Below are 21,021 nucleotides of genomic sequence, written 5' to 3'. Positions count from 1 at the left end.
TGTAAAAAAATTTGATTAAATTGTTTATTGATTATACGACAAATAGAAATAAATTTAAAATTATCTGTGGTTATTTTTTTTTTAAAAAGAACTTATAATTCTTACCTAAATTCCCAAAGCCCAGCTTTTGTAAAATATACTTTCAGATCACAAATTTATTCGTCAATTCTAAATATTTACAATGCAACATTTCATAATTTACTACAAGCGTACTCCAGCCTGCACGCATCCGATCTTATTGCGGGCGGTCAGGCCCGCGCACGGCACGTCTTATATAGCGTACTTCAAGGATGGGATCAAAGAAATGGAAAACTTGGAAATGAAATTCACAGGCGATTTAAAAAAGAAAAAAACGACTCAATTAGTCGATTATCTGACTACTCACTTTATAGTGTTGATTTTCTGAATTGGGTAATTTCAAATTTCCAAATCGGACGCCTTTAACCGTGGTGTCTGCAGGTTGCTGCTGCTACCCTTAACAGTAATACAGAAAATATTGCAGAGCCTTAAATCGATCCCCAATAGAGCTTTATCCAGCCTGCAGCCCTGTTAAAATGTAGATATGTTTAATGAAATCCACTCCACGATGAAGAAATCATTAGAGCATTAGACCGTACCAGCCACTTCATCAGCCGTAAGCTAGCGTGCCGTTTTTATCTTTATACCACTGGCCACTCTCGAAACATCTCCTTTGAAGTGCCCGTTTCGACACTGACGTGGACACTCCACATGCAACAATAGTGCCACTCGTGGAGCGGTGTCAGTATCCGCACGTGGAAACCTTCCACGAATCCAATTCTAAATTACCTACCCGTTAATGATCACCAAGTGTCAGAGTTCACTATAAAGTTAACGAAGTTGTCTATAATAATCGGAGGTAGCAACTTCTAGAGGTATTAAGATTTCATGCGGGACACTGCAGGGACACGTTTAGCCAATTACGGAAGGGTTGATCGCAAGATGCCATTCACCCCATGTCATTCTTCTGGACGTATCGTTTGAACTTTGTATATATTACAAGTTGACATGAGTCCCAGTTTAGATTTTTGACGTTGGATGGTTAGTGAGATTTTCGCGGTATTCCTATTTTTAGGTACCGCTTGACAAATATTACAGCACAGTTTCGGTCTGTGCCGCCGCTGCTCCCGCTGTTATGTGTTAATAATCTGATTTTTAGTTTTCTTGTTGACTGCCACACAAAACGATGTTTAAAAATGTTTATGTAGTTACAGAAACGCTTCAATTGCAAGATCTCTCTCTCTCTCTCTCTTTGCAATTATAAATTATAAAGTATAGAGGTTACGATTTCAGATAGTTATACTGGATACCGCACTTGGAATAATGTCGCAAGATACTATGATCATGTCACTTCGTCATATCGGTGAAATCGATCAAAAAATCGAGCACGCTAATAATTCACAAGACCCACCCAAAGATTGCTCAGTGACGTCTTCGGGCCTGTGAAAGAGTTTACGGGCCCTGCAATTTATCATAATTAGCTAAGTAATACGCCAGGCTGGACAGCTAAATCAGAATGCCTGCACCGGTATCTTATGTAAAAATTGATGAAAGTACCATATTCCATCAATATTAAATTATAATTACCTGATTAGGTAAAATCAACCTTTAGCCAGTTCAACCCATCGGTGCGGTCCGGATCAAAGTCAGGGTTTGAGGTGAGCACTGGTTTTAGTATTAGCATTCAGTTTGGTTATTATTTACGGAGCTTGCCTGTGTGCCTCATGATCGGTTAGGGGTCGTAGTCGTACATATATTACGTAGTCACTTTATGGCTCATTTTAACCCCCCTTCCACCTCCGTAATCAGTTTTACACTAGCTATTGTGTTTTTACAATTACCTAACGTAATTATTTAGAAATCCCCTCCCTTCCCCCTCAGCGATTACGTAAAATACATAAACGACCATTACCACAAGTAGAGCGTTTTTTGAATTCGTTTGGCAATGCAAATTAGGTTCTGACTAGATGGCACGTTGCATATTGCATTACCTCTTTTCGCTGTCCGGTATCGGTATGCAACGTGTATCAAATCTAATCTTAAGGTCACTGAGGGGTTACTTTAAAACTTCAGTGGTTAGAACTAGAAGTGGGATTGGTGCGTCAATCTTAAACGAAAAAGTCTTCAATTATGGAGGAGTGTGTTTGTTATAAAGGCTTTGGAATGGTGACGGTCAATTTAAAAAACTTCAAACACCTGCTTATAACTTGTTTTCTGCGGCCTTGAAACTTCATTCTGAATCCCCCCGATATTCCATTTCGGCACCTTTACATCCAAACTTAGCTAGATTAAGGAATCATTTATAACAGTATACAGTCACGAAGGAAAAACTCTTGTTGACCGTTATTTCCATCTGATAGCCAATAGCAATGTCCAGGGACGATGGGAGTTAACGCCAAAACTGGTGACAAATTAAGGTATTATGAAAGAGCATATTAAAGTTGTGCACCTGTGCCACAGGAATTGTTTGGCTATAGTTAAAGTGAATTTGTTAAATCGCTTTATCAATATCCCTATCATTATTCAATAGCATTCTTATCTAAAAAACAGTCAATAAAATACAACCAAATTTTGCGTTTAATACAATGCTTGAATGTTTGGTTGATCCATTCGTTTAGTATTACTATTTTATTTGTTGTTAAGTCGAAACGATTTGTCTGATATGACTAAAAAAAGGTCGGTTTTACCTTTAATACTGGTTATTGAGACTCGCTCCTACTAAATCGTCGCCCAAATTTAAGAAAATCTTGTGAAAGGCCCTTTAGGCATGAAAGTGATCCGGATCGGTGTATTTTTGGACGCTGCATTCCGAATCCCCCCCTGGAGTAGGGTTTAGGTTAAATGCTTCCCTGTAGAGTTATGGGCAAAAAAACCGTTTTGGTCACGTGACAGGCTAGTAAAACGTGAATTCTATTATTTAGGGCTCGGGTTAGGGTTAGGGTTGTGGTTAAGATTATGGATAGCTTCGGGGTTATGGTTAGGGTTAGGGTTGGGATTAGGGTTTATGTAAAACCGTTTTGTACGGCTGCAAAACCAAAAAAACCAAAGTCACGTGAAATTTTTGGGCGAGCGATTTAGTAAGAGCCTTAGGGTTGTGGTTAAGATTATGGATAGCTTCGGGGTTAGGGTTAGGGTTGGGATTAGGGTTTATGTAAAACCGTTTTGTACGGCTGCAAAACCAAAAAAACCAAAGTCACGTGAAATTTTTGGGCGAGCGATTTAATAAGAGCCATTAAGACTAGGAATGCTCTATTTCAGAGCATCTGAACTATTTCCAAGATTTCAAAGTCAATCAACGTTTGCAAATAATACCACATGGAATTATAGGGCTCAAATTTAAGACATCAGAAGCCACCGTGAGTCCTTTGATCTAACTCTAGGAGTAGGACTGCAGCATCTTTCATTTGATACCGTTAGATTTGAAAGGGCAGCTAAACATATTTTGTACATTAACGGTCGACATTTTGCGATGTGTGGCACAACAGCTGTTGCATTTGCAAGGCGTTTGTCAAAGTTTGAAGTGGTGCTCGTAAATTGGCCGACTTGATGCTATTTATATTTGTTTAACTAAAATTTTGTTTAAGCACGTCTCTATCTCACAAACGTCTTAAGTATACTAGATCTCAATGCAGCGAAATGACGCCTGAAATAAATGTTTGGCTGATCGTGATTGTGCCCTGATCGACCAGATGCTGTAGTAAACCTGACCTATAAAGTTCCTGTAAACAACAATCCAAGTTCTAATTTGTTTTTAATCACTCGAGACTGGTGTTATCCCATGGTTCCTGAAAGTCGGCAGGAGAGTTACAAGGTTTATGCCCCTGTAATACAGACTGTATATTAATCAGGATCTCTGTAAAAATCATGGGTTCGCGGTATCTTTTTTCGCTATCATCTTAGTAGTTATGATACTAGCTGATGTGGACGTTGCTATAGCAAATATTGTGATTTTGATAACTTATTTCATTGGCAAAAATTATTCTACTAATTTTATGTCTTACATGTTCTGAATTAAGTTGCCAAATCTTAATCAGTTTCATTTAGTTAGGTTAGTACATCTATGGCACTTATTGTGAAGTTTGCCAATCTGATATTTGGCTCCATCAATCTATTCCTTGGTGAGTGAAACGTGTTTCATTACTTGTGATCATGCTCTGTTGTCTTTCAAGAAATTAAAAACATTATTAAGCTGTTCTGGAGAAGTGAATACTCTGTGATAAAAAGTGAAATTTCAGGATTTCTGGGGATGTCCCTGAACATCATGATATTTTACGGTTGGAAGAGAACCCGTACCAGAAGTTCCAACTGTTTGATCCACATCACTATCAGTAACCTGATCGCAGGTGGACAAAGAAACTAGGACTTTCAGTTTGGTTTTATGGTACCACAGGAATTTAAATCAGGCACCGCACCATGCTTTTACAGGAATAGTCATTATTCGTTGATATCACGATATAAGTATAACATTAACACTAGGTTCCCACAACTGACCCCTCTCTTCACCTCAGGAACACAAGCTGTAGTGTTAGGACTGGGTCTGGTTAACCAGAGAGAAAAACTACCCACAGACATTCTGTTTTGTCAAATTCCTGGCATTCTGGTTAATCTGAACCAGATATCAACACCCCTACTCCTCTCCATCACTACTATCGAGAGAATCATTGCTATAGCCTTCCCCGTCAAGTAAGCTTGTAAATCACCGATCAGAAATATCTTAGAATGTCTTATCCAAATTGAATGTTAACTGAGTCAGTGATACAGGATTTAATATTAATGATTTATTCAGGTTTTCCCAGCTCAGCTTCAATCATCCGTTTTATTGGATCGGGTTCTCTATAAGCTGGATATGGGGTAAGTTTATAGTTTTCAATTCTATCTTAAGCTAAAAACACTGAGCTAAAATTTATAAGTAGAAAAAAACCTCTCATCACTAAACGAGAAATAATTTGAAATTTCCTAAAATAGCAATCCCTACGACAGGTCTCGGCGTGGCGTCGGCCCCCTTCATTGCAGGACACAAGATGAGATACCAACCAGATTGGGCAACATGTGATTTCAAGATGACCGAGATTATTCCAAACCACCACAACGCCGGCTACTTCCTCGTCCTCTTTCTTCTTGCCGTGCCTCTCATAATTGCATGGTTTATCATCGTAGCTGGGAACTTTATAGTTGCGTTGAAACTGTTCAAGTCTCCAATCAAACGAGCGAAACAACAAGACGACACTGGTACAGGTAACTCCTGCCCAGTCTTACCCGAGAACTGCATCATTCACCACCAAGAACCCACTTTCCAAAAAAACAATAGACCTATATCTTATCCCAACACGAGACGTCTATCAAATCCAAACACTAGGCGAGTATCCATCCCCTCCAGAGAAGATCGGAGCAGTTCCCTAACTAGCGGGAGTGCTGTTGTTGCCATCATTGCCAAGCATAAGGCAATCCGGCATAGTATCAGTGGTCTGACGAGGATGGAAGCCGCCGTCATCAAGTGCACTTTATCCCTATCATTCAACTACCTGGTTATCCATTTCATCTTCATCATGCAAGTGCTAGTGTACGTGTTTGAGCCGGATACGTCTGTATTCGACCTGATAGCAGCAACCCCCGCAGGAAAACTGTACGCAACCTTGTGGTACTACATGGCGATGCCAGTAACCGGATTTGTGAACACCATCATGCTCCTTAAACACAACAAGAACATGAGGAGGTCCACCTGGGAGTTGATAGTGCGGGGAGGCCGGAATGTGGCGGGAATGTGTGACAGTTGCAGGTGTAGTTTTAAAGGGTAGTTGGAGATGTGATCCATGTTAGTTATAGGACTACGAGGATCGCGGTGAATTGGAGAACAAATAGTGTATGTTTTAGCGTTTTGTTTTTTATTTGTATAAGTGTGTAAATGGAATCAATGAACGGTATAATTTACCAATAAATAGTCGTGTTTATTTGTAATTTATCTATTTCCTATAGAACAATTTTCCTGTGGAATTCATTTTCTGTGAAACTTAAACGATTCTGATTTTGTCTTGCGTTTAACCCCGAAATAAAACGAATAGTTTATCGAACTGCGTGTCACATTTTAGGTTAAGAAATACAGCAATACTTTACACAGGCCATACAAACATTAAACGGTTATATAATGAGGTTATAATGATTAATTAGTAACAAAAATATATTCTATATTAATAACAAGCATGGAATAATAATAATAAATGCAAATAAAGATTACAGTTACTGTGATCTGTTATATAATATTCGGTTAGCACTTCATTTATGGGGAGGATATTTATATTTGTAATAGCGAAAAACACCGAAATCCTCCTCAGTAATTACAGTTAATATCAGCAGTAGCCAATCAGCATACGATATTGGGCAAAGTCAGTAAAATTCAATTCTTTTTAACGTGTGTTCATCAGTGGTACCAGATTAGAAGGGCAAGAAAAAGAGATTATTATAAAAAACAAATTCGCTCAAACCCTCATTAATTTTAAGCAGGTATATATTTTCCTAATATTTGGAAGTTTCGTGTTTCTATCACACACATGGTTGGTTGTCACTGATGAGCATACGTCTAAGACACTACAATTAGTGAAAATTGGTTTAAGAAATCTGATGAAGTATGTCACCTCCGATAAACTTTACCCAGCATGTACATTCAAACGAGAAATGATTAAAAAGAAATAAAAGAAAAACACTTTCATTGTCTAGATCTAGCGGTTCCGTATGTTTAATATTCTGATTTGTGTCCAAAGAACCAAAATTATATGCATCAATCAATCCTGCAATTAACGCACTTTAAACTGCAGATTAGAATAATAATCTTATAGTTTCTCTAATTGTCCTTTATATTATATAGTCTGCAGCTAAAACGAGGGCGTCATTGAAGAGTGACTAAACAAAATGTTAATCGATTCGGAAATAAAAGTCAATATCCCCTAAAAATTGTAACTATTAGTATAAAATGTGTTAAAGTGTACCATTATTGCCCCCCCCCCCCCCCATTATTGCATATTGCATTACTATTTCAACAATATAAGTTCAGTGAAACAAAAACCCAATTTGATAATAAAAGGCTCTTCTGTTGTCCAAGTGACATACTGTGAATTCAATCATTTGAATTCACGAAAATTGATGCCGCGAAAATGATCCAATTCAAGAAATCCGTAAAATCAGTACCCACAAAAAAAAATGGTTTTACAGTACCGATTGTTTAATACAACACTTAAAACGTGCCCTATCACTCGTATGTAAAACACGATCACTGAATCTCGTATTTACTGACAAATAGGTTTACAACTTGACAAATAATTTGAGATTTGAGACAATATATTTACCTATTATCGAAACTTAACGGTGTGTCGGAAAAATCTTCTATCTTAGTGGACACATTTGAAATTGGATATCACTATAATTTAGGTCACTATAATTTAGGTCCTTCTCTTAATTTTTGATCTAAGTTTCAATTAGACTTCATTTAAAATGTTCTTCCATATCAAGAGAGAACTCTGAATATGTCCACTATGATATCATGAAGATAAGAATCTTCCAGCTGCTAGTGCTATAATCCTAAGCTAACGTGTATAAACATAATTTGAGTACTCGTTAAATAAATAGAACGGGAAATGAATAATATTCCTATCCAGTTTGTTCTCTTAAAAGGAAATCCATATGATTTCTGTCTATCATCATGGATACTTTATATTTTATACCTTGTGTGAAATACAGCTTCAACAATTTTAACTTATACTATTAACGGTGCAGGATAACAACTAACAAACAGAAGGAGGAATAAGAAAATAGCTGACGTACAGCTGACAGGACGTCAAATTGGCAGATGGTTTTCAGCAAATGTCTGAAGTTTCTGCACATTCCAAAGAAAGGCGTGGTCTGACAAGGGATTGGTTCACTCCCAGGTTGACCAGTCTTGCGTTGTAAGCTGATACGTACGGATCACTGCTGACTTCGCTCTGGAATTATGGAGAGTTTTACTTTTTTGGGCCAGATATCAGAAACCTATTTTGAAGAAGACAAATTGATAAAGGTGAAAACATAAATTTATATTATTATTTATTCATTTGTGTTAAGGAATACCTGTGATGATTGGACACATTTCACGTTGAGCACGGTCCCGTCTATTTCATCACTGTCACTTGTACTGAGACTATATGTTCGAAGAATCTGGAGTCTCGCTTTAACGCTGTGTAGTTGTTGTGCCACATATTCTTGTAAATACGTTTCGTCCTGTAAGAATTACTCGGTTGATCATCGCATTATTTGTATGCGTCGGTGGTTGAGTGGTACAATTCTCGCCTGCCACGCGGGAGGCCCGGGTTCGATTCCCGGCCGACGCACTTCCTTTTTGGAAGACCAAGGCTAGATCATCATAGGAACAGTCAACAGAACAGTCTTGATCCATCTAATCTCATAACAGTTAAATCATCCCAAATAAATCATGATAAACTATATTCTCTAATGTCTCTAATCTCGAACAGCTCAAAGCCAGTACTAGAGTCAAAAGGGGTCGTTCACATATTACGTAATCAATATTTTAGCAATTTTCCCGTAAATAAGTGATTTTTTGTTGGAATGCTTATTTTAGATAAAGTAGTGATCAGTAAAGATTATGTTTTTACTTCATTCGATTCTTTGTATTTCCATTGGTTTGTTCAAATTAGCAAATTAATTACTTGCTAATTATTTTGCGCGCACCGCACGTGCGCGCGGTTTAGTTCCGCTGTTAACTGACACATTTCATTGCCGCGCGTGCCTGTAAACACGTGTTGTAGACCTATCTGCACGAACGATCATCAGTGACTAGAGATATAAAACTGGACATTTAGTACAGCTAACGTTTACAACTATATATCGATAACAGTAAATGACTTACAGTTATAGTAATTACAGTTCAATGAGACACAGTAAATCTACGGATGGAAAAGAGTACATTTTTGGCGTAACGACGTAACGTTACCAGGATGAAGTGTCCACACCGGCCGGCTCCGCTTTTTGATGTTTCAAAAGAGCTCCCAAATCGCTTAAATAAGGTTTCCAAGTTTCGAAACTACGTTTCAACTATCAGATTTAGCATCGGATCACGTTTTATCTGCACTGAGCTAAGAATGAACACTTGAATAAGTTTGGTTTTGAATCTGTATAAAAGTTTCAGGGACGCCCCCCCCCCCCCCAGCCTAAATACCCCTCCCCTTTTCGTTGCTAACATTTCTATAGTGAGCTGCTAAGTTCGTATCCAGGTAAATTAGCGAGGGAAGATTTTAGTACTTTTAGAATAATATTGGTCAAATCTTATTAGATGTAATATCCTCCCAGAATTTCGTTAAACATTAAATATAATAATATAAATATTCTCGAGTGGGCGATACTAGATGCACCCAGGTAGGGTCATACTCGTTTACTCAGTACTCAGTTAGTAATATGTTTCGGCCGAGGTAACAATATTCCAGGATTTCAGAAGGTTTCCTTATATATACGGTAGCCCCAGAGAATCAAAGCTAATAAGTTAGACAGGTAGAAATGAAATTATAACATAAATAGTACGTCAAGAACCGCTCAATGCCTGTATTTTGCAGCAAACTACATATTTTCAGTTATGATGACTGTCATTCAAAAGTTTTAAAATTTTGACAATTCCATGGGAGTGTTCCTCGTTTTGACAGATATCTGTCCGAGTTATATTATATAGGGTTACAGTTATATGTTAGGATTTGCAGTGTTCACATATTATAATAATAGAAAGTGGCGCCCTGTTCTAAAGTTACGGCATGTAAAAAAATGTTATATGTGTAGGATATCATTGTCAAGAGTGACAGTTTCCTAGCTTATAACATCCTGGAATATATGGAATAAAGAACTTGCTTCAAGTAATATTGCAAAGAATTTAATTCAGAAAAGACAGGGGAATTTCAATTATTTGTAACATTCAAGAAATTCAAATCGGTTTACTTTAGGAACTTAAGGCATGTAGCAATTAGAGCAATAAGAAAGAGGTGTACGAAATAAGCACATGTAAAACTAAGAGCATGGTCATCGGGAGAACTTTTAAAATAATATAAATAGGAGCAAAAAAGAATTAGTACTAAGTAGTATTTAGTACTAAACAAAATTTCCCGTGGCAGTTACCTTTGTTTCGTTACTTTTTTAAGACTTCCTGTTAGCGTTGTTGTTATCTTGGAGCGGAGAAATTTGCAAAAAATGTTTCGCGGGCATTGTCTCCCTGCTCGTAACAACAAATACAGTTGAATTTCAATTATTTGTTACTTTCTTGAAGACTGTTCAAAACGCTTGAGGCATGTATGTAGCAACAAAAAAAGGTAAATCCCTGCAATATGTGACATGTTCGAAATGAGCAAGGCGTGGCCATTAAGGAAGCAGGGGAGGGGGGGGGGGGGGGGGGGGGGGAGGGGGGGACAAGGGGAGATGCGCAACAGCAAGAGTGGATAACTTCAAGGGGGAGAAGAGCGCAAAATAATTAGTGTTTATTAGATAATATGACCTTAGCACTAAACTTTCTCTCTGGTGGTGATCTCTGTCTTGTCACGTTTGTAAGCTTTCTCGTTGTCTAGGAGCATCGTAATTCGTGAATTATAAATATGTTTTCGTAGGCGATTTGTCCTCCATAGCATTGGGGATATAGTCCCCTCCTCTCTCCTACAGAACCTTCCATTAGCACCTCCCATTGTGTGGGGGAAAGAGCCTCTTACAACACCCCTGGTCGGACCTGGCCCACTTAGTTGGCAGAGTGCCCAACCTCTTACAACACCCCTGGTCGGACCTGGCCTATCATATTTTACCTTTAAGTTATTATATTCATAGACATGTCTGAGTGGTTATGTTTTGTTGTTTCACACACATTCATTCCCTTAGCATGTAAATACAACAAGGATGTAAATACCAGTCTAGTATAGAGGATTCAGGTGAACGGAACGAGAGCTAACCCTGAAGGGCAGGTAGTGTAATGTTTAGCTTATTTTGGTCTTTGTTCCTTTTCAGTTTCTTTGTAGTAGTTTCTTTAGTCCTAGGTTTGTAGTTTTGGGTTACTACTTTCTAACATACTTTCTTATATTTACAAGGTTGTTTTTAGTTCTAGTGAGTAGTCTGCTGCTGTAAGAGTGAAGAGCCAGACAAGTCAAGTTCCAGTGTGTGTGTGTCACGGGGACCACACAGAAGAACCTAAAGAGAAGATCTAGTGTTTGTGAGTAAGGGAATATCATAACACGTTCACATCACTTCTGGGGAAGTGATAGAAGATTTAGTTTCTAAGAAGTTAGAAGAAGTTAGAAGAAGTAGTTTCTAAGAAGTTTGAACTGTTATTAAGAAGGATTTACAGTTTTGGGAAGATTTGTTTGTAATCACATTACCACACCACTCACGAGGTTAAGTGAGTGAGAGTTGTGTTTGAGGTCTGTGTAGAGTGACGTGCAGCGATAGTGAGTGCAGCGTTAGTGTGCTAACCCATTACCAATTTGTTACCAATTCAATTACTAACCCATTTAACCAATTGTTACCAATTTAGTTACTAACCCAAAAATACAAGTGTTTTACTTTGTCTCCCGTGATTGATCAGAATATACAATTTAACATGGCCCACTTAGTTGGCAGAGTGCCCAACCTCTTACAACACCCCTGGTCGGACCTGGCCCACTTAGTTGGCAGAGTGCCCAACCTCTTACAACACCCCTGGTTGGACCTGGCCCACTTAGTTGGCAGAGTGCCCAACCTCTTACAACACCCCTGGTCGGACCTGGCCCACTTAGTTGGCAGAGTGCCCAACCTCTTACAACACCCCTGGTCGGACCTGGCCCACTTAGTTGGCAGAGTGCCCAACCTCTTACATCACCCCTGGTCGGACCTGGCCCACTTAGTTGGCAGAGTGCCCAACCTCTTACAACACTCCTGGCTACGCCCTTTAGCTTTAGCATGCGCAGTACATGACAGGTGCTAATAGTCGGCAATGTGGCGACCTGTCATCTACTTAGCACTAACGAAGCGTTTCTATATCTCCTTATTGTGTTTATTAAAAACTATATTTAAGTTATTTTCTGAATTTAAATGCTGTAGAACTAGAGTGTAGACTATTCAATGCATCAACTCTCGAGTACCAAGATCGATAAATAGTAACATAATCGGTAAAATAGTAACCAAGATCGATAAATAGTAACATAATCGGGGGGGGGGGGGGGGGGGGGGGGGGGGGGGGGGGGATCAGGTACTTAGTTCTGTACGTGACGACGACTAAGTGTAATTTTGGAATTTTGTCAAAAGACCCACCCACCCCCTTCGCGGTACTAACTGTTTTTTCGGATAATAATTAAGACACAGCTCATTAAACATTGGGAAATGGACAAATTTTAACCACTATTTAGTAATGGTTTTGTTTTCAATGTAGTCGAATTAGATAAAAAGTTACAAAAACAGGAAAAAATTCAAAAAACCCAAAAAGAAACTAAAAACCATTAAAACCCAAAAAACCATTCCCAAAATTAAAATTTGAGGTAAAATGGGTTTTTTTTGGGCTTGGACACCCCCCATGTACTAACTGTTTTTCTGGGAAATGGACCATGTACCAACTGTGTTTTGGAAGAAAATATGACCCACCCCCACCCCCCCCCCCCCCCCCCCCCCCCCCCCCCCCCCAACGTACGGTTCTAAGTGTATGATCCCCCGACATAATTATAGATATAAATTCCTCTCCCTAGTCAGCCTAGTGCCTCTGCTCGGGAAAATCTGGAGAATGTCAACTTAAACTGTAGAAATTCTGGTACACTTCATCATTCATGGTGAAGAAAGTACGTCAGATTTTAAAGTACGTGATCTAGAATTACAACACGTACACTGAAGAGTTATTTAGAAAAGGAGTGCTTTGTCGAACCCAGAATAGAAAGTATGGTCAGCCGTCTGAAGAGAAACCATACAAATTTAGATACTTATGTTTCCCTGAGTTCAATAACCTGAGCTGTAAGTACTGAGAAGGCAGCGACAAAACCTTAGAACCCACTAAAAAAGTATAGTTTGAGGTGTTGGTAAAAGACATCAACTCTCCAGTATGCTTTGTAAATCTAATATACGTGATGAACTGAGGAGTATGTAGACTACTTCTCATGTAAACAAGCATTGATTCCAGGGATAATATCCGGTAGTAGAGACTAGGTAGGACAAGTGAAACTACTGTTTAGGAGGAAACGCAAGTTTCACTTGTCCTACCTAGTTTCTACTAAGTACATTATCTGATCATGAGACTGATAAACAGCAAACCTCTCCAGGATCTCATAAACAAGCAGTCTTAGTAAAAACTTGTTATGTGTAATGTGTATATGATATTACTATTAGTATGTTATATCACTTTTGTAATATTATGAGCCTGAGAACTTGAAATAAGTTATTTTTGGCACAAATAAAGCTAAGTGCTACGTAACGCCTAGTAACGCCTAGTAACGCCTAGTAACTACACGTTACTAATTTGAGGTGGAACATGTCTTCTGACAGCGCACCAAGGAGCCAGTGTGTTGTTAGTGAACACCAGGCATTATATATGTTTAAGTTGATTAAAATGAGTGTATCAAATTAAAATGGAGAAACGTTATACATAATATATGTTACATACATACATGTTACATGGCGAGATCTCCATCCAAAAGGATTAGTCTGCGTCATCTGCGTCATTACTTTGTATTATACAACTTCGGCGGGTAATATTTCTCCATCCTTTTCGATCTGCAGCCAATCTTCTCATACAATCAATCGTGAGTCCATTACGATCCAATCTCTGCTCAGCATCTTCAATAAATACATCATTTAAGCTCTTCCTAGGCCTGCCTCTTGATCGTTTCCCATGCTTGGGTTTCCATTCAAGTAGATAGTTAGGTAACCGATCTTCAGGCATTCTACTGACATGTCCAAACCAACGTAGCCGTTTTGTTGCTATTATGTCAGTAAGAGCAGTTATTGAAGCCCTTCTTAAAACATCTTCATTTCTTACTCGATGGAACCACCTCACTCTCAGGATTCTGCGTAAGCAGTACTGATGGAAAGACTCTAATCTTCTTGTCTGCACTTGAGTCGTGTTCCATATCTCACTTCCATAGGTCAGAATGGTAAGAACAGCTGCGATGTAGATTCGCACTTTGTTGTTAATGCTTATGTTCTTATTCTTCCAAATGTTATTGAGTTGGTTAAAAGCTCCGGTTGCTTTTCCAATCCTGACACTTATTTCTTTATCGATCTTGCCATCCGATGTAATTTTGGCACCCAAATAAGTGAATTGAGTGACCTGCTTTGCAGAGTTTCCATCGACAGTAATATCTATGGTCCTATTCTCTGGGAGTGGGTGCTGCGACGTATCTTTCCCAATTACCATGATCTCTGTTTTCTTTGCGTTCATCTTTAAACCCCCAAGCCCACAGTATTTCGCAATATTGTCCGTTGTTTCTTGCAGTCCCTCGACAGTGTCATCCATGCCTGCTATGTCATCAGCATAGTCCAAATCAATGACACATTTTTCCGGTTGTCTGGAACTTTGTCTGTACTGAAGAGTAAAACCACGCGATATATTTTTAAACTTCTCGGCAAGTTCTAATCCCCAGTTAAGTACAAGGTTGAAAATGGGGGGCCCTTGCACATCACCTTGTCCAGTCCCCGAATCGACATCAAACCATCTTGTCAATTCCCCATTGACACGAACTGCACTTTCAGTTGCTCTAAAGAACGCTTTGAAAACATTGATGTATTTTGTTGGAAGACCATAATGTTCAAAAGCTTTCCAAATAAAGTCACGATTGATTGAATCAAAAGCAGCTTTAAAATCAATAAAGTTTATATACAAAGGGACGTTGAATTCTATACAATTGTGTATTATACAATGAAGGGAGTATAGCTGATCTATACAAGAACGGTTTCTCCTGAAACCACACTGATTTTCTCTAAGTAACTTTTCAAGCCCATTACTTAGTCTTTTTAACAACACAATTTGAAATAACTTCGATACTGTGGAGCGTAGAGTTATCCCTCTGTTGTTGTTGCAATATGTGAGGTCCCCTTTCTTTGGGATGATGGTGATGATTCCTTATATGTACATAGTGTATATTATATATATATATAATATAATACATCAAATTATATCAAATTATTACACATATAATAGTACTGACCTCGTCCGTGTCGGGGAAGGAGGCGTCGTCAGTTGAGTCCAGAAGATTCTCAGTACTGCTCAGGTCGCTGGAAACATTGCTCAAATCACTGCGAGCCATCAGGTACTCCTGAACCAGAATTGATTCTTTACTTATAAATTTAAAGTCGATAATTTACGAGGAGATGAAATAATTTCCTCTTTAAGTACTTAGTAGTCACTGAGAAGGGTTTCTAAGTTGTCTGTATATTTAATATAGTATAGTATTTAGTATATTTGATACAAGAAAAACGTCATTCTTGGCTACAAGGAGGATTTGTACTGGTTTGAATACCTCGAATAATCATTTTGAACTTACCTGACTATCAAATTCGTCACACTTAGAGGGTTCACTAAAGGCACGTACGATGCGCGTGTGAGAATCATCACTGGCTACATACTCACTACCCTCACCAGGGAACCGGGGAGTCACTAATCTCGTCTTCTTGCTTATCTGTGCAAATAGTAAACTTGTTTATAACACACTGGTAATCTCGTCTTCTTGCTTATCTGTGCAAATAGTAAACTTGTTTATAACACACTAATCTCGTCTTCTTGCTTATCTGTGCAAATAGTAAACTTGTTTATAACACACTAATATCGTCTTCTTGCTTATCTGTGCAAATAGTAAACTTGTTTATAACACACTAATATCGTCTTCTTGCTTATCTGTGCAAATAGTAAACTTGTTTATAACACACTGGTAATCTCGTCTTCTTGCTTATCTGTGCAAATAGTAAACTTGTTTATAACACACTAATCTCGTCTTCTTGCTTATCTGTGCAAATAGTAAACTTGTTTCAACTTGCTTATAACACACTGGTATGAATGTATGGTATCTGTTCAGGGTTTATGATTTGTTTTTAGTAAAATAGGCACTGTTGCTGGTCAAAAGCAGCTTTTTATCATAAAGATCACACAATAAATTGGATTTAGAAACTCCTAGTTGTCAACAGCTCATGATAGCTGTCACAAAGTCAAGGTGAAGGTGCTCTATTATATATAGCCTATATAACCTTTGATGTGGCAACGCATTGAAAGGTCTTAAAACTTTCGGAGATTTATGTTATGGTAAAATATTCAGTCTTGGCTTTTACGGCTAACATTCGTCAGTCACTCTACTTAAATCTGTTAATTAGATTTACTTTCAATTAAGAATCCCATAAAATGTCTTATTTAAGATATGAGTATCTCTAAACTTCTAACTTAAGACGTTAACAGTACCTCTAAAACATTAGGTTCAGAAGCTGTTTTTCCAGCGTAACCTCTCCCAAGTTTACTAGCTTTCCTCCGGCTTCTCTTCTCCAAACAGCTCTGTATGTAATCCAGGTAATCCTCGTCTTGGGTGAACAGTTTAATACTGTCACGTGTTTTAATGGGTAGCACGTCAGACATTGAGGCTACTTTTGGGTTCTCACGGTAACGCGCATATTCTGACTCCTCATCTGATATCTGCAGGTGTCAGGTGTTAGACCAGTTAATTTAGGTGTTACTTGTTAGGTGTTAATCGTTCAATCCTTAAATATGAACGGATTGTTATCAATAAGTAGCATATAACTTTGGTTAAGTATAATCAGATTATTGTCGATTATTTTCCATTGACTGTAGCTGTCCACTGCACCATATTAAGTAATACTCGAAACAATTTAATCTCCAAATGTCAGCTTGCATCAAATAATTTGCGCTTCAGACATTACTCCACAAGTTTCATTAATAGTGGCCAGATGATGGTAATACAGGTACACTGCGTGACATGCTAGGTGTTATTTTGTAAATTTTAGCTTTTCTGAAACGGCTTTTTAATGGCCATAAACAGTGCTAACTATAGTTAGTTATTAACGTTAGTTACTAGCTCTAATTAAACTTAAGTTAGGACCGTTTATGGCCGTTGAAACGCTTGATAGATTTATTTGTGACATTACATAACAGTGGATCAATCAGACACTTGTCAAGTTTATCTTCCAAGGAAATGATTCGCCGCAGCTCAATACAGAGTAATACAGAGTAATCCAACTACGGACCGCCTGGAGAGGCTCGAGTAGACCCCACTGCAATGGACCACGGCCGTTCAAACGTTGCTCTCCAAATTGTGAGCTTTAAGTGTAATTTTAATCTATTAGTGGCCAGATTTTGGCGGCCGAGGTAAACCTTGACTGAATTGCAAATTGTGTGAACGTGGTCCATATATTATCCTCGTAACACCAAGGGGTTGTGTAACTCTAGATTACAATATCTTGTAGAATACCAAAGTTCTATGATATAAAATATGTCCCTTTTCAATCAGATACACAACAGCTGGTTAAGGGGGCCGGGGGGGGGGGGGGGGGGGTTCACAGCTGGTTAAGGCTGACTTTGCATCCAATATCATTACTGAATTGTGCAACAATAATTGATGCAATATCACTTATGAGATAACACCGGTCTGATAAAGTTATAAAATAAATACACTATTACAATGACTATTAGAATGACGTAATGAACTCACGATAAAAGCAGATGGATTCTCAATAAGGAGTTGGGTGATCATGCTGTGATGGTTGATGTGCACGATACTAGCCGAGGAGTGCTCGTGTTTCGGTCTGATCAGGGTAGGTCCGAACACTATACCCAGATTAACTGACGTCATCTGATTCAGCCCCTGAGAAAAACAGTGTAAAGTGTACATGAGACCTATTTTTAACGAAACCTTCAATGAATGTGTCAGACTTTAAATCAATTGAACTTGAATTTTTAAAACGTTCCCCTGAAATATCCCGGAAGTATATAATTTCCGAAATGCAGCCAAACCTCATTAAGACTAATTCTGTTTAGATGTTCAACAATAAAACGCAGTGTGAATCTGTTAGCTTTGGGAAGCTTCTCCAGGATTGCATGCAGTTGTTTCAGCAGGGTCTGGAGATCAGCTCCGTTTTCTTGCTGGTTCAAAGCAATCCTTATCAGGTCCTCGTAGTTGGAATGCAGTAGAAGTGGTTCTGGTAGCTGAAATAATAATATTATCGGTGTTAAAACATCAACCGTTTAAACTTTAATCTAATTTAAAGGATGACGTTAAACCAGCTGCTTCGAAGTTTCTAGATCCAAATTTAGCTGTCTAGAACACATAACAACGCTCTGCTAGTATACGAAAATCATGCCAAGATACCATAAGTTAATTTAATCAAATCAAATTTATCAAACCTGTCGGAGATAAAGTTTCAAGACAGATGAAACCAAGTGAGGCGACTTGTCATTCAGCTCGACCAGATCCAACCCGTTCTCGAAGCTTCTGCACAAACTCTGCATCTTGCTCTTAGCTCCAGCTACACGGTATATTCCCTGAACATAGAGATTAGCGAGCCGGAGTATTATCAAGGGAATTACCAATTATTGGTAAATTTAATAGACACCAGCAGTTACGATTCGGATCATCGGGTTACAAAATATGGTGGGTCATTAGCCGTTGTGAGGTTGTTATTTACTGACTAAATAACAATCACAATTAAGAAAGAACAAAATATAGAATTTTGTAACAACAATGATTGAACTGACCTTGATATCCATTCCAGTGGTTTCAATGTGTTTTACACATTTGAAAACCACGTAAGGAATTGTGCAGTGTGTTGCACACAAATGTGTGGAGAAATCAACCCCGAATGTTGGGACCTGTAATATTCAGTTACGTTTTTATCTACGTAAGTTAAAGCTATTTATTTATATTGTTTATACTGTTTATGGGCAAATAAAAGTCTTGCCCTCCCAAATAATGCAAATCGTTTGTTTGTGATCGTTTCTTAAAGGAGTATTATAGTAGTAAGATCTGTATTATAACAAACCAAAGTTTCCCCAAATGGTCATGGTTGGTCACTGGTCAGTACTAATTGCCAGTACTAAATGTGTCTATCATCATTATATATTTAACCACGACTTTTTTAATCTGTCTTAATCATTTTTAAAACGACTGGTCTTTCTGACTTTGCTGAGCAGGGGGTAGCAGATGGCACATAGTACCTCAAATAATGGTAGTGGTCAGAACTAGCTGGGATTAACATTCCTGATTAGAAGCAGGATCATGAAGCAATCGTTTAAATATTGAACTTATGAAGATCAGCAGCATTATTATATCATATAAAATTAAACTTATAATACCTTATGGGGCAATGGGTGGCCACCACATTTGATAGACAAACTCTTTAAACACTTCCTATGGCACACGATACCGCATTTCTGACATTCGCTGCCTTTTAAATAAACGTAATTTTCACAGGCTCTGCAGCGTACAGGTGCTCTGCTCCTTCGAAATAGATGAGTGCTGAGAACATCTGGAATCACATCCTTTGACATACAGCACTGAACTAGGATATCGTGTTCAAAGTGTTATTTATCGCAAATATAATTTAATATCTCATATTTAAACCAGACTGGTAAAATGCAATTATATTCAAAACGTCTGAGTTCCTCTTAAACTGATTAAAAGTTAAAAGTCATTATTAAAATATCACCAGCTGCGACAAATACTGCTCTTAGTTGTATAGAAAATGTTTAATAACCCTGGTGGGAGAGTGATAGCTGAAAAAGGGGGGGGGGGGGGGGGGGCAGGTAAAAGAGTCTGTTGTTGATACTGTCACCTTTTTGAGTGACTGTTATGAGTTACAACAAAATTCCAGCGAAAAATTGACTGATTAACGATTAACACATGATAATCATGCCGTACAGGGCTAAAAATAATTGAGTTTGAGATTTGCAAGACATTATTGTCAATTGAAGGGCTGGCCCCAAAAATTGCTGTTTCTGTTGACCTGATAATTTGGTTGGCTAAAGCTACTAGGAGCCACTTAAACCTGTAAAGATGAAATAAAATGAGATCAATCATAATGACATAAACAATATTATATGTCTACTGTCTAGTGGGGAGGCGGATTCTGGTTGTGAAGTACTGTTATACTGTGAATGTACTGTGAACATACCATTGAAATGAAATGAGGTATTTATATCCCGCTCATATGATTAACCAACAACACAAGGAAGGTGGTTAACCATGTCAGAGCGGCTGACTGTGAGTATAACTCCATTATAAGGCAAAGACTAAATTAAAACATCTTTTATTGTAAACCACACTAAACTAAGTAGAAGCAGAAACCATACAATACATGTAGGTATAATGAAGGTAAGTAAAGTGACATAATCAACCAAAATGAAACAGATCCTAGAAAGGTTAAGATCAAGACATAAAATGGAGTGCGGTAAAAAATTAAAGCCAAAGTGTCTTGTAAAGTGAAGACAAATGGAAAGAAATAACATCAAAACGATTATATAAATGGTTCTTTAACATTCGCTTGAAACAGTTGGTATCATTAATACATCTCAACAACAGTGGAAGAGAGTTCCATGCAACTGGTGCATGGCCTGAGAAACATCTGTCATCAACTTTGGACTTTTTATTCTTTGGTATCTTAAGCATGAGATGGTCACCTGGTCTCTTTGACCTGGTCAGTGTTTGAAAATTCTGTATCCACTACATCCACATCCAGTAATGCTTTGAGGTAACCATGTGCAATACACAATGTTTTCAATCCACTAATCAATGAGCAAGCTCATGGCGCCAAATCATCGTTTGAATATGGGACAATTTAAAAAACTCAATTAGTACTAGCAAAATTGCACGTTTTGCCTAGAAACACACATTTTCAGAGATTCTACCAGCATATGCCATATACTCTAAAATCACCTAATTTTTTATAAAATGTTTCAAATAGTATACACATAATGTCACAATGACCCAATATAAAAATAACCCTTCAAAAACTCAATATTTTGAAAATCACCCTTGGCCTTGCAGCTCCAAG

The 21,021-nt window shown here is 38.1% G+C and overlaps 2 protein-coding genes and 1 non-coding gene across 3 annotated transcripts in view; 1 reads left to right on the top strand and 2 right to left on the bottom strand.

Moving 5' to 3' along the window:
* The window catches only part of LOC134812179 (uncharacterized), a 284,121-nt gene that overhangs the window by 179,508 nt on the left and 83,592 nt on the right, over window positions 1-21,021 (bottom strand). The gene's annotated exons all lie outside the window — the stretch shown is intronic.
* LOC134812625 (rho GTPase-activating protein 45-like) lies at window positions 6,078-19,526 on the bottom strand. The gene is made up of 10 exons (XM_063820112.1): window positions 19,325-19,526; window positions 18,728-18,841; window positions 18,377-18,514; window positions 17,987-18,178; window positions 17,685-17,837; window positions 16,424-16,651; window positions 15,519-15,653; window positions 15,183-15,290; window positions 8,113-8,262; window positions 6,078-7,988 (listed from the first exon to the last, which is right to left on the bottom strand). The coding sequence occupies exons 1-10, from the start codon at window positions 19,517-19,519 to the stop codon at window positions 7,863-7,865; spliced, it is 1,539 nt and encodes a 512-aa protein (XP_063676182.1). The 5' UTR covers window positions 19,520-19,526; the 3' UTR covers window positions 6,078-7,862.
* Window positions 8,302-8,372, top strand: Trnag-gcc (transfer RNA glycine (anticodon GCC)). The gene has a single exon. It is a non-coding gene; the product is annotated as a tRNA-Gly (tRNA).

The sequence above is a fragment of the Bolinopsis microptera genome, chromosome 3, assembly GCF_026151205.1.
Source record: "Bolinopsis microptera isolate Bmic1 chromosome 3, MBARI_Bmic_1.0, whole genome shotgun sequence".
In the NCBI taxonomy this organism is placed as follows: Eukaryota; Metazoa; Ctenophora; class Tentaculata; order Lobata; family Bolinopsidae; genus Bolinopsis; species Bolinopsis microptera.
This window is presented reverse-complemented; position numbering and strand designations above follow the sequence as displayed.